This window comes from Castor canadensis, chromosome 10, assembly GCF_047511655.1.
Source record: "Castor canadensis chromosome 10, mCasCan1.hap1v2, whole genome shotgun sequence".
In the NCBI taxonomy this organism is placed as follows: domain Eukaryota; kingdom Metazoa; phylum Chordata; class Mammalia; order Rodentia; family Castoridae; genus Castor; species Castor canadensis.
The window spans coordinates 16192326-16204804 of NC_133395.1; the positions used below are offsets into that span (position 1 = coordinate 16192326).

A 12479-nucleotide genomic window follows, 5' to 3' on the forward strand; every position below is an offset into this window, starting at 1 on the left:
CCATTATGTAAAATTAAACTGGTATCCTAGAGTTCAAGTTCACACGTATTTCTTTTCTGGTTCTTACCTGTTTTCTGCTAATATCCTAAGAAGTGTTTTCCTGAATACAAAGTTAAAACATTTTGATAATGATGTCTTTCTTTAGTTATAAAATCATTATACTTCTAACACAAATAGTCTAAATATCCAGGTTTTAAAATTAATTTGACAGTTTTCTATCTGGATTGCCTTCTAAGAAGACAGTTTACCTACCCATCATCTCAGAAAAATCTCTCCTCTTCTTTCATCTGTGCGTTCACTTTATCTCTCCTTCTTTCTCCCATTTTCTGTCTCCCTTGTTCTTTTTTTTTTCTGACTCATGCTTTTCTTTCTCGAAAGATTGATTACAATGGTCCCCTGGCCAACGTCTCTGGCAAACTCTAAGCTCCCGGATGGGTTCAGTATCCTGTTACAAGAATTTTGGATTCTACTGAAATAAGTCAAGTCATCAGTTTTAGTTTGGCCATTTTCCATGGGCTCCAATTTTCAAAAGCCAGCTACCATGTCAGCTTGAAGGTTTAAAAAATTTACTCCTGATGCTTACACAGCTTGGTTCCAGAATATCCGTCAGATGTATTGTGTACTTCTTAAAATCTTTTCTTCAGTAAAAGAGAATTCTTTCCATTGACTTGAGAAGATTTTTTTCCTGAAGATTTTGCATTCCTTAAAATATCTCCTCCTAGGTGGGGAGTAGGGAAGAGTCCTACAGAACTGAGCACAGCATATTTTGTGGTATGGAGACAAAAGAAACCCCAACACTCTGCTTGGCTAAATGATTATTTCAGGTGCTCTTTGTTTGTAAGGTATATAGCAGTTCATTAAGATCACTTTGCAGAAAATGAATTATTTCAGTCTGGCTCTGTACCATTCATTCAACTCACGATTCAACAGTATGTGTCAAAGTGTTGCTATGGCCAAAAATAAGTGCTGGAGATGTATCTACCGGCCACGTCCTTGCTCTCATGAGGGTTCTGACAAGAAATCAGGCCATTAGAAGGTGGTATGTGTGATGAAAACACTCACATGGGACAACTGACCCAGAATGGAGAGTCTAGAACTCTGGACTGGCTCATGATGCACTTACTGGCTCATGAGATCACTTGCTGACTTTGAAGGAATTTTGCAAGCCAATTCTTAAACATAGTGATTATTAAAATTAAGTTGTTGCTGGATGCCAGTAGCTCACGCTTGTAATCCTAGCTACTTGGGAGGCTGTGATCAGGAGGACTGGCAAATAGTTTGTGAAACCCTATCTCCAAAATAACCACAGTGAAAAAGACTAGAGGTGTGGCTCAACCTGTAGAGCGCCTGCTTTGCAAGTGTGAAGTCCTGAGTTCAAACCCTAGGCTCAAATTAAGTTGTGTAAAGCTACAATTATATAAATTATATTAAAATTAATTTCATTCACACTAAAACCTCATTATTTTCTAATTATTTTATTGTTATCTGTGCTTTTGAAGTTATTCATATCAACTGCATGTCACTATGTTCAATGACATAGTGCCAGGGCTCGAAGTCAGCCATGGTGGTAGTATTTGTACCATAGAAATAGGTAGATACCACCAAAGTTAGCAGATACCTCTCTACCATGGCTCTTTTACAAGACTACAGATAGATAGCCTGAGGCAACAATTCCATTAGAGTCAAACCAGATCAACATTTCCCTTCAGTGGAATAGAAGTGCTGGGAACAGGGAAAAGTACTGTATTTGTGAGACCAGACAGAAGCCACTGAAATTCCTCTAACACAATAATCATTGCATATGGGAAGCACAGACCTATGGAAGGAGTTCTCTGCAAGGCAGGAAGAAGTTGCAGGGAGATTTTCAGGAGACCAGGAAAATACCTTCCATGGTTCCTGAGAGCATACTAGGTGTTATGAACTAAATTGAATTTCAATCATCCATTCTTGAGTAGACTACATCAAATATAATCTTTTCATATTTTCCATGAAGCTAAAATGAAAGTGAATCTTAAGATAAATCTCCTAAGGTTAGAGATAATCAGGAGTTTTCTTTCCTCATCAAAAGGAGAAAAATTTTAAGCTCTTTTACATAGAAGGAAAGTTAAAAGTAGTTTGCTTTAGATATATTTCCTACAAATGCATTATAAGCATTTTTCTTAAACTTTCATTTTACATTATAAAAATGGTGTCTTTTCCCTGAAAAAAATATGGCCCTGTGACAAACAGGAATAGAACAGAGTCTGATTGCATAGTGGTGAAGAAATCGAAGAACAGAAGTTTCAAGGTCACTATTTCTTGGTGCAATGTTACATGTGAGAAATGACGAGAGAATATAAAATATGAATAAACCAGGGAAAATCCTGAGAATCTAGAATCATTAAGCGTGCACTGTTTTCCTTTGAAAACAAACTAAAGAAGAAAGAGAAATAGAGCACAAAGCTTTATAAATATTATGGCCACTTGCTTTTTTCTGAGACTAGTGGAAGGGACCAAACCACCATTGGCACAGAGAGCCCAGTGTTTTCCTCAGTGTAAGAGTAATGTGATAATATGTAAATGGAAAAATGACACCTGCTTAAACTGATCCAGGAATGGGTGAATGGGGATAAAGGAGAATGGTGGAGGGGGTGAATTTAAGTATGATATATTGTAAGAACTTTTATAAATGCCACAATGTACCCCCACCCAGCACACACACACACCAAAGAATAATGTGATATTGGACAGGGGTCACTGAAATCCCTCTCAATTTCTTTGATGTGGTGGTGTTGGTGTAGACAACAGACACAGACAATGTTGGGTTGTCACTATGGTCACCAGCAACTCAACTCTTCCTTGGAGCCTGCTCTTATTATACATTTATTTAGATAAACTTCTCTTTCTAGGAGATAATCAGTTGAAAATAATTACGTATGTGTGGGATTAGATGCGGGGTTGTGAATGTCACATCTGCACTTCTGATTTGAGACACTAAAATTAAGACCACAGATTCCCATGGATGACTCAAGACCATAGAATCAATGGTCTTTGGAATTTACACTTTACAGATGTTTTCAATAATAACAATGCAGACGCTTAACCTTAATGGATGGTTTTGATTTGATATATTCCACGGTAGACATCTTACATGCATTGTGTTGTTCCATCCAAACAATCCTATGGGTAGGTACCATTAGGGTCCTCATTTTCAATGTGGGCTAATTGAATTTAGATGGATAAATAATTTGCCCCAAATCGCACAACTGGTAACAACCAGCTCCTAGATCTGTATGATATCAAAATCTGATCCAATAACTGCTATTCTATGTTGCTCCACTTCAAGCACATTTTAAGATATTTACTGTTCCTTATTGCTGAAGTCTCTCTGGTATGATATTTTTCATGCTGTGAATTCAACTCAGCAAAATGTACTGTTTCTTCAACCTGTAAGACAACCTGTTAGGAAGGCACTCTGCAGAAGGTAAGAATGAATAAGATGTAACTCTTGTGTTCAAATAATTTATAATCCTGGGTTGGAGAAAGGAAGTAGAAAAATAGGCCTAATACAAGGAATAATATACTCATTGCTTTCAGAAGGACAAATATAACACAGGGACTCTGAGAAAGGAAAGGAAAGTGCTATTAGAATAAATATATATTTGCTTAAACTAAATTTTAAACTATGTCCTTGTATCTCAAAGAAGATATTCTCTCCATCTGAATTCTCAAGATATTATTTATCCCTAAATGTTTTAAAAGGAAAAAGTTCCAGAGGAAAGAAAAAAGATCTGGATGCTGGAAAAAGAAACTTGAATAATTAGTGAAAAGGTAAGCTTGTAGAACTGCAAACTGTTGCCTGGAAGAGGACATTTATAGAAATGACATCTCATTTTCCAGACGAACAAACTAAGATCCAATGACTAGAATTGTTATATTCTTTTTCTGTTCTCCTAGGATTCTTGGTCTTCATTTGAGCTATATATTCAGAAAGAATTATCTGGAGAAAATTAAGTACCTAAAGTCTGTCCTGCTTTTCTGTAATAGGTTCTATGCTCCTCTGTAATAACTATTAATTGAATGGATGGTTTCAATTGGAATTTATTGTCTTCCTTCTTAATTTAGATTATATCTGACAAACCAATCTTTTTCTGGATTAGGTTTGAAATTATTCCTAATAGAGTTAAATGATATCTCGTGAAATCAGTTTTATCATCTCTGATAGAGGAGGAAGGAGATTTTCAACACATCTGAAGTTCAAAAGCAGAGACTCAGAGAGTTTGTTTCCCTTGGAGAATTTCCACAAATGTGCAAAATTTTGAACTGCTTTTATTTGGGTGGGAGGAGGCAGAATAAGGACTGTTCTTCCTTTGAAGAAGTAACAGCTTGGGGTTTGAAGAAGTAGTGACAATAAATTTCTTACAGTATACAGCAAGGCAAACAGCCCTTACATAGCTAGTTCCTCCAGTGCTGAAGCCGATCTGGTTGTGATGGGGAGATACTTAGGAGGAAGCTGTGGCATGCTGGGAAAATCTTTTTGTTTGGGTCAGATAGATCTGGGCTGCAATCACAGCTCTGTCACTTTCTATATGACCTCAGGCTAACTACTTCATCTCTCTAAATTTAACATTCTTTACCTATAAACAAGGAAATGAATGCTTTATAAGATTGCAGCAAAGATTTGAAATAAATTTATAAATAGGCACCTGGAAAGATCTACTGGTTTTCCTTGTGTTTGGTACATGGTGGGGTATTTGTTAAATGGATATAGTAAGTGTTTAACCCATGGTAACCATAATGGTTGTCATTGTTATGAGGTGCTTCTTGGTCCAAAAGGAAACCAAGAAAAATTTTAATAAGTTATGGTCCTCAGTCTGCAAAAGCATATATGTATATAAAATATTGTACAAAGAATAAACAAAATCCAGAGTTTCAAATCAGTGCCACAATGTTGTTGCTGAAGTACATATTATGACTTTGTTATAAACTTGATATAGTCAATGTATTTGTTGAAAGACATCTCGGTGTGTCTCACCACCAACTGTTTCCCTGTGGGCCAAACAGGGGAGGAAAAAGACTTGATGACACCTATAAAAACAGATCTGGGACAAGATTGGAGCATTAACATATGTGGTGAGAATAGATCTATTCATTACTCTGTAAATCCCCTTAATTCATGATCTCAATTATTAGGTACAAAAAGATTAACTCTCCTTCTTCTAGACATGATGAGAATTTGGAAAACCGATTTCATATCTGAAATTGTGGTGTTACCTTTTGCCTTCAGTTATAGAAAGGAGAAAAAAGAATTTTATATTTTTTACTATTAAAATTCTAGGCAAAGTTGGAAGACACAAATGACTAGGTGGGATAAGAGATATATTTAATTAGAATTTGTCACATTGGGGAGTACAAAGTGTCGTCATAAAAGGAATCAAACAAAAACATAGCTTGAGACCTCCTGCCTTTGCCACCTCTGTTTCTTTACCTTCTGTTGCAGGTTTTCCTGAAGGTTATTGACCTTTCTCTCAATACCTGATCTTGGAGGGGAGAATCTGTTTCATCACTGCATTATGGTAAATATTACACATTGCCAACTCTGTAAAGCATTTGGTATAGTCCTAGTGAGTGCTCAACAAACATAAGTTGTTAGATATAAATATATTTGCCTTTCTGAAAGAGGCTCCAGAAATGACATCTATCAATAAAATAAATGATTTTATCTTTAGCAAAATAAATGATTTTCAAGGAAGTTGCCAATCCTGGAGTAAAAAGTCATTTTTACTCTGCAAGCTTTACAACTCTCAGAATGTCCTGTCCCCGGTTAAGAACTAGCTCCTGGCCTCACCGGAACCTCATCTTTCAGAAGTTAACAATGTCTCCAGTGATGGAAATACTCCAGCCTAAATATGGAGATCCAGAACTTCAAATTTGATGGGACTGCTTATCAACAGTGACTGAAGATTCCTTTTTTTAAAAAGGAGTAAACTCTAGTTCTTAGCTAGAATGTGTACTTTTGATTCCAGTTCATGTGTATTTTCATAGATGTGGCTTAGATGGGAAATGAAACCACGTATTTCTTTTTAAATTTTGTTTTGTTTTGTTTTAAACTAGTATTTTTTTTATCCTCTCTTGGGGGGCGGTACAGGGGTACTCAGGGCTTATGCTGGCTAGGCAGCGCTCTACCACTTGTGCTACTCTGCCAGCCCTCATATTTCTAAATTTAAAGGAAAAGTCCATTTCCTTGATGACATAAAGCCTCTTTTCAGAATGTGCTTGTTCCACCAGCAAATTCTGTTGGCATTTCCTGTTAAATTTACATAAGTATCCAGCCACCTTTATCTCTCCACAATATTGGGAGCTGATTTTGGCTCTTCCTCAACACTTTCTTCCAGATCAGACTCCTGAGGCCCCATCCCTCTTTCTTGAAGAGCCTGGCTGTTCCCCTTCTCTCCTCTTCCTAACTCCTTCCGTCCCCTTTCTCTATGTCAATACTACCTAAAACACTTTTGTCATGAGTCCACTGACATTTTTTGCACTGCCACTGTGTGATCCTTCATCCTCTATGAGCATTCTTCTCATGACATGCTGCTCTTGATTTTGTCATTTTCTATAAAGAAATGTGTCATTTCAAAGTACATTTTTTATTAACAGCAGTCATATTAAAATGTAGTTAAACAAATTCTACAAAGATGACTCATTTACCTTTTGCTAGTAGAGTCCATCAGACTAATCTTTTGGTAGGATACTTGATTTGACTTATAGAAATAATAAAGCATTGCATAGTTGAAAATTACTACAAGAGTAGATTTTAAGTGTTCTCAACACAAAAATAAGCATGTGAAGTGTAATGCATAGGTTAATTAGCTTGATTAACCTTTCCACCAGGTGTACATATCTCAAAACATCATGCTAGACACCATAAATATATAGAATCTTTAGTTTTCAATTTAAAAATGATTTTAAAAAAAGAATAATCTAAGTAATGTACTCTTTGAAATAGGTTGATTCCTTAGAAGTTGTTTGGAGTTCACTCACTGTGCATTTCCTTTTTTTTTTTTTTTTTTTGGTTTCTAATTAGTTCTGCAAGCATTTGCCTACAGTTTCTATGTGCTGAGCTGGGTTTGGTTAAACAGCAGTGCATAGCAGCACAGTAGTGATCCTAGCCCCATATTTCTAACTAGGGAAGTCAGGAGAAGGCAGTCAGGAAGCAAGTGCCAAACAGATCTATCTGTATTTCTAATCTGAACTACATGCTGTACAGGGGACTGCAGGAGGGACCTACTGCAAGGGGACAGGAGTGGAAAGTATTACAGGCAGACAAGTTGCAAGTATATGCAAGCAACTGAGAGAAAACCACATGGTGACACAGTGAGCAAAGGGTCCAGTGACAAGAAGCAAGGTCACAGGTAGGTGGGGGCCAGGCTGTCCAAAACTTTGCAAGAGTTTGTATTCTACCCCAGGTGCTAAAAGAGGTGCTGAAAGGCAGAGCAGAGGACATCCCCCTTGTTTATGTTTTAGAAATCCTTTGACAACCTGAATGAAGGACTGATTGCAAGGGTTCAACAGAAGGAACCTAATGTCCAGTTAGGAAGCAGTTGTCTTTAGAAGAAGTTTTTTCCAATTTTATTGAAAATAAGAGATAGAAACTTCTTGTCAAAATATGTCCAGTCATTGGAGGAGCAGGGGCTTGTTCAAATTACCGATTACTGTCTGGCATTACATTGTTTATTTATTTATATGCTTGTTTTGTTGTCTGTCTCTCTTACTGAAAAGTGCATTTAGTTAGTAATGGTAGGGGCTGTGCCTCATTCACTCTTGTATCCCCAGTACCTAGAACCATGTGTGCCACATGGATTCTCAATAAATAATTGCTGAAAGAATGGACAAAGAGACAAAAGGACTGCTTGACTTGAATACAAGCACACACTGGTGCAAACAAGCACCCACTTCTAAGAAGCCTGTAATGGTCTTGGGCCACAGATATTTTTGTCCATGTGAGCTTTTTGTGTCCTATTCTCTCAAGTCATTTTGAACTTGTGCAAACTTGGACCTGAATTCCTCCAATGCTGTTGGGATGTATGCCCTCTCAAAATAACACTAATTAGTTTCTAGGCAATAGACTTGAGAGGAACCGATGATTACTATTTTCCTTTCCACAGGAAAGAAAGAAAATGGCCTTTCATGAAAGCCCCAAATGTGCTATTACCCCCAACAATCGATGGTAATTTGGAATGTCCTCTTTTACACGGGTTACCCCAAGCTCATTAAAGCCCAGAAATGGGCCTATCAAACTCTCAGCTCAGCCATCTCCCAGAGAGAGAAATAATCCCAGGTCAGAGTCTTTCTTATCCTATCAGTTCACTTGGAAAAGCACAAATCCAGTTTGATTCATGTCCAGACAAAGAGACCAAGAGGGATTCCACAGTTCTCTCTCTGATCTGCAATTCTCTCCTCCTCCTTGATTGCATTTGAAATCTCGTTCACAAAGAGATTTAAAAATTGAAGAAAGCTAGTCACGTAACTCTTTGCCTGACATATTTCAGTGCGAATGACTTCCAATTAAAATGCAATCATTCTATCACCAGGTTTAAAGGACTGATACAGATGTGGTTAGAGTTCTGTGACAGGATACTGGTAAAGAACAGTAGGGCATTGTGTAGTCACCACAGCAATGTGGCAGAAAAGAAGTACTGAAGGTTGAGGCTGCTGGCAAACTTCTCCATTGTGCTTAAGGCCAGCCCTGTTTATCTTCAGCTGGATGGAGACTAATGCAAACCGTGCACCTGGTGTTTGTGTTCTGCAGTGGCAAACCCAGGAGCTTGGTCTCATACGATTTATGACAATGTGCTGCCTTTTAATGTGAGCTTGAGTCCACACCAAGGAGGATTTTCCCCTGAAGTTTAATTAATGAAGTTTATACTGTGGTCTTAAGAGGAAGTCAGATGTGACATTTAATTATTTACAACCGAACATGTAGAACATGTGCCTCATCTACACAGCTGATGATCTAATTAGAAGTTACTAGAGAGGGTTTGCAAAAATTTCAAATATTAAAAAGGAAAATTCCCCCCAAATTGCTCACAAATGTGAGGAATTAGTCAGCATCCGTGGAGTTTGCTGAAACTTACAGGCAGCCAATAATTTTGTTGTGATTGATTAGTTGCGAACTGAAAACTAGCTTCTCTTCTTAGTGCCACTTTTTTCGACATTTTTAATGAAGTGGTAAATTTGTGGCTGTATCAGAAAAGCTCACTGGCAGCATATTAGAATTTATAATCCCAGCCAACATAAATTATTACCTCATTTTTAGGTTACTGCACCTGTATTATGTACATACATTAGTAGAGACATTATTTATGCAAATACCTTTGCAGACACCTGCATGCTGTTTTCTTGCATGTTCATAATGGCTTCAGAAATCTTGACATCTATGGGGTCCATGACCGACTCAATGTTGAATGGCCCTTCCAGTCTCTCTGCCACCAAGAGCATCGCATCTGTTAAAACACCGGGACATGATTCATTTGAGAAGAGGGAGATCAGGTTCTTAATCCACATTAAACATTTCGAGACAGCTCACTGAACAATAATTGTTCACTTGCATTTCTTAAATTTTATACATAGAAATAGAATCTTTGTAAATCTTAAAATCACAGTATATTTTATTTCATTTGAAGATTCAAGATTATTTTACATGTGTGAAACCAGGCCTGAAAATAAGAAAATTATTCCAAATGCAAAGAGACAAATACATTTTGAAAATGGGGTTTGACCTCTCTTCTTTTCTGGGAAAAATGAGAATATTGGAGAAGTGCTGACTAGTGAATTTGGATACAGAACTACCAAGACGCAATTCAAGTCTATCTAACCTGTGTGAAGCATTTCTGGATTTCCTAGGGACAGATATGTCCCTACTTTGTGCTATCCCTGTACCCAGCATGCCCTTCTGGTTTTGATCTTTAACACCTCTTAGAGGGGATAAGAGGAGCTTCACTTAATTGGTTTGGTATATTTAAGCCCTATTCTGATATACATCACATTGTAAACTCTCAAAAAATGTCTGTGAAATTATATTGAACTGAATTGTTCTGATATTGTTTGAGAAATGTGAGTCTTCTGGAGATAATGGTAACAGTGAAATAGAGACAAGAGCTATGGATTAGTCCTTGCTCCATTCTAACTAGCTGGATGGCTCTGGAGAAATCTCTGGGCTTACTGGGCCTCAGGTTAGTGAGGTTTGGTGACAAGGAGTCTCTCAGAGTCTATGGCAAGCAGTAGGTGTCCATTCCAATGCCAGAAACACTGGCCAGTTCCTTTGGTAACCAGAACATAATTTCATGATTTACTTTTCATCTGGCCTATGGAACAGGACTTTTTGTGATAATGAAAATGTCATGATGCAAGAAGGTCTACATTTAACATGACTAAAGAATTGAATTAATTAATTATTAAATATAATTAAAAGTCACCACTTGAGGCCACTAACTACCATATTAAGCAGCATAGTCTAGGCTTTTAACCTATAGGCCCAATAGATCTCAAATTCTTCATTTGATAAAACTCTTTAAAGCAATCTCAAACATTTTCCTTTTTTCCCCAAATAATACACATTTATTATCTAATGCTCACAAAATGCAGAAAAGAAAAACAAAGAGGAGAAGAGGAGAACTACACCATAATTCCACTTCCCAGAGTAACACTGTAAACAGCGTGGTGTACGCCCTGTGGGTTTTTTCCCTCTGTGCATAAATATTTTAAGCATGCAATGAAATATGTTACATATATATCATATAGTCTGCTTTCTAAATGTAATATATTATTAATGCAAAATACTGTTTATAGTTAGTTATTTTGCAGTAGAAGAATGAGGAAACTAAATTTTATTTTTATTACATATCCAACCATGTTCAGCCAAAGTCCAGCATTTAAAAAGTTTTAGGGTTTTAACGTAGCTATGAATTAGGCTGGCGAGAAATTCTTGAAGATGAATTTTCATATGAAAGATGCAGAACTGTCTGGGAAACAAGACTCATATTTTTAAAGAGCCCCATGCTTTGTAAACAGTATCAGCTATCAACTGGTGCTTTGGGTCAGACCTCATTACTGAGTCCCTACTGCATTCCCCAGGGAATGAGCAAGAGCAAACTCTTCTATGGCAGAACCCAGTGCAGCAGGGAACTCCCTCTATCCCACCCCATCTGCACACTCTATTTTGTATCATTCTCATGGGTACGAGTGACCTGAAAAACATATGGATGAACAAGATCTCATAAGAAGCCTTAACAAAAAAAATTCAGATGTTTTTCCTCAGATGATACAGACTTATCTTCTAGGTCGCAGCTGGAGCTTACAATGAAAGAAGCTATTTCTCTAAATCTTAATGACCTAATTATCTGGCAATGTGGACAGAGGATGCTTTTTGTATGGTATTAGTATTTCAATGTTAAAGATGTTTTCTCCTTCAAGGTTTTAAAGGGTGGCTACATGTTGTCTGAAAGATGGTCTGCTTCTTTTGTGTCATTATATCCATTCTGTGTTAATCAAAAATAATCCTTTTTAGCCAGGCATGGTGACTCATGCCTGTAATCTCAGCTACTTGGGAGGATGGAGATCAGAAGGATTGCAGTTTGCAGTCAGCCCAGGCAAAAAGTTAGTGAGGCTTCCTCCCAACCGATAAGCCAGGCATCGTGCTACTTGCCTAGTTACCCAAGTAGTAAAATCTCAGTCCTATGGTGGTCCTGGGTGAAAACATGAGACCCTGTATGAAAAATAAAGCATAAAAAGGGCTGGGGTGTGGGTAGGTAGCACCAGAAAGAGAGTACCTGAAATCAGTTAAATTACTACATGGCCATAACTTGTTCCAGAAGCTGCCATCTTGTGCTATCTTACTTATCTCTGTGCCACTGGTATTTTGAAATATTTGGAATGTTATTCTTATCTCTGCTCTTGGAGCTGTTATCTCTTGTCAGTTAAATGAACACAGAGTTTGTCAACTAATGATCAGCTGGTCTTTTCTACCTCCTGTGTTGCCTAACTTCTGTTTCTCTTTAAACAGGCTGTTTCTCTTTACAGAAAATAAAATACAGATGGATTGGAAACAGCTGTTATCTTGGCAAAGTTGCTAGTGCACACTGAGAGATACTGACTCTGTGTTGATACACGGGCAGTTTGCAGCAGCTCCCAAAGGTGTCCACCCAAAGGCAATTGGCCAGGGAGCAGGTAAAGCTGCACCTGTAGGTGAAAGCATTCTGTTTGTGTAAGCGCAGACTTTCTGGTTGGGAAAGAGGTCTGGGGAGTCAGTGCCTGGGTTTTAATCTAGGCCTCTCCATTAAATGACTGGGAGGTATTTAAAAAATGTGCAATGTGCTTAATTCACAAAGGCTCGTTTTCTTCATCTATGAAACAGAGAGTACAACAAGGTCTTCCTAGTTGTGGAGGTAATGAGCAACGGAATGAGATGGAACTTAAAAATTATTAGCACAATGTCTGGCACCTCC

The 12479-nt window shown here is 37.6% G+C and overlaps 1 protein-coding gene across 4 annotated transcripts in view; it reads right to left on the reverse strand.

The window, feature by feature from the left end:
* Gpc6 (glypican 6) overlaps positions 1 to 12479 on the reverse strand; it is a 1113645-nt gene that overhangs the window by 94270 nt on the left and 1006896 nt on the right. For all 4 annotated transcript variants that reach the window (XM_074043143.1, XM_074043144.1, XM_074043145.1 and 1 more), the window contains one exon: positions 9349 to 9479. In XM_074043143.1, the coding sequence (XP_073899244.1) occupies positions 9349 to 9479 (131 nt within the window). The remainder of the gene's footprint in view (positions 1 to 9348; positions 9480 to 12479) is intronic.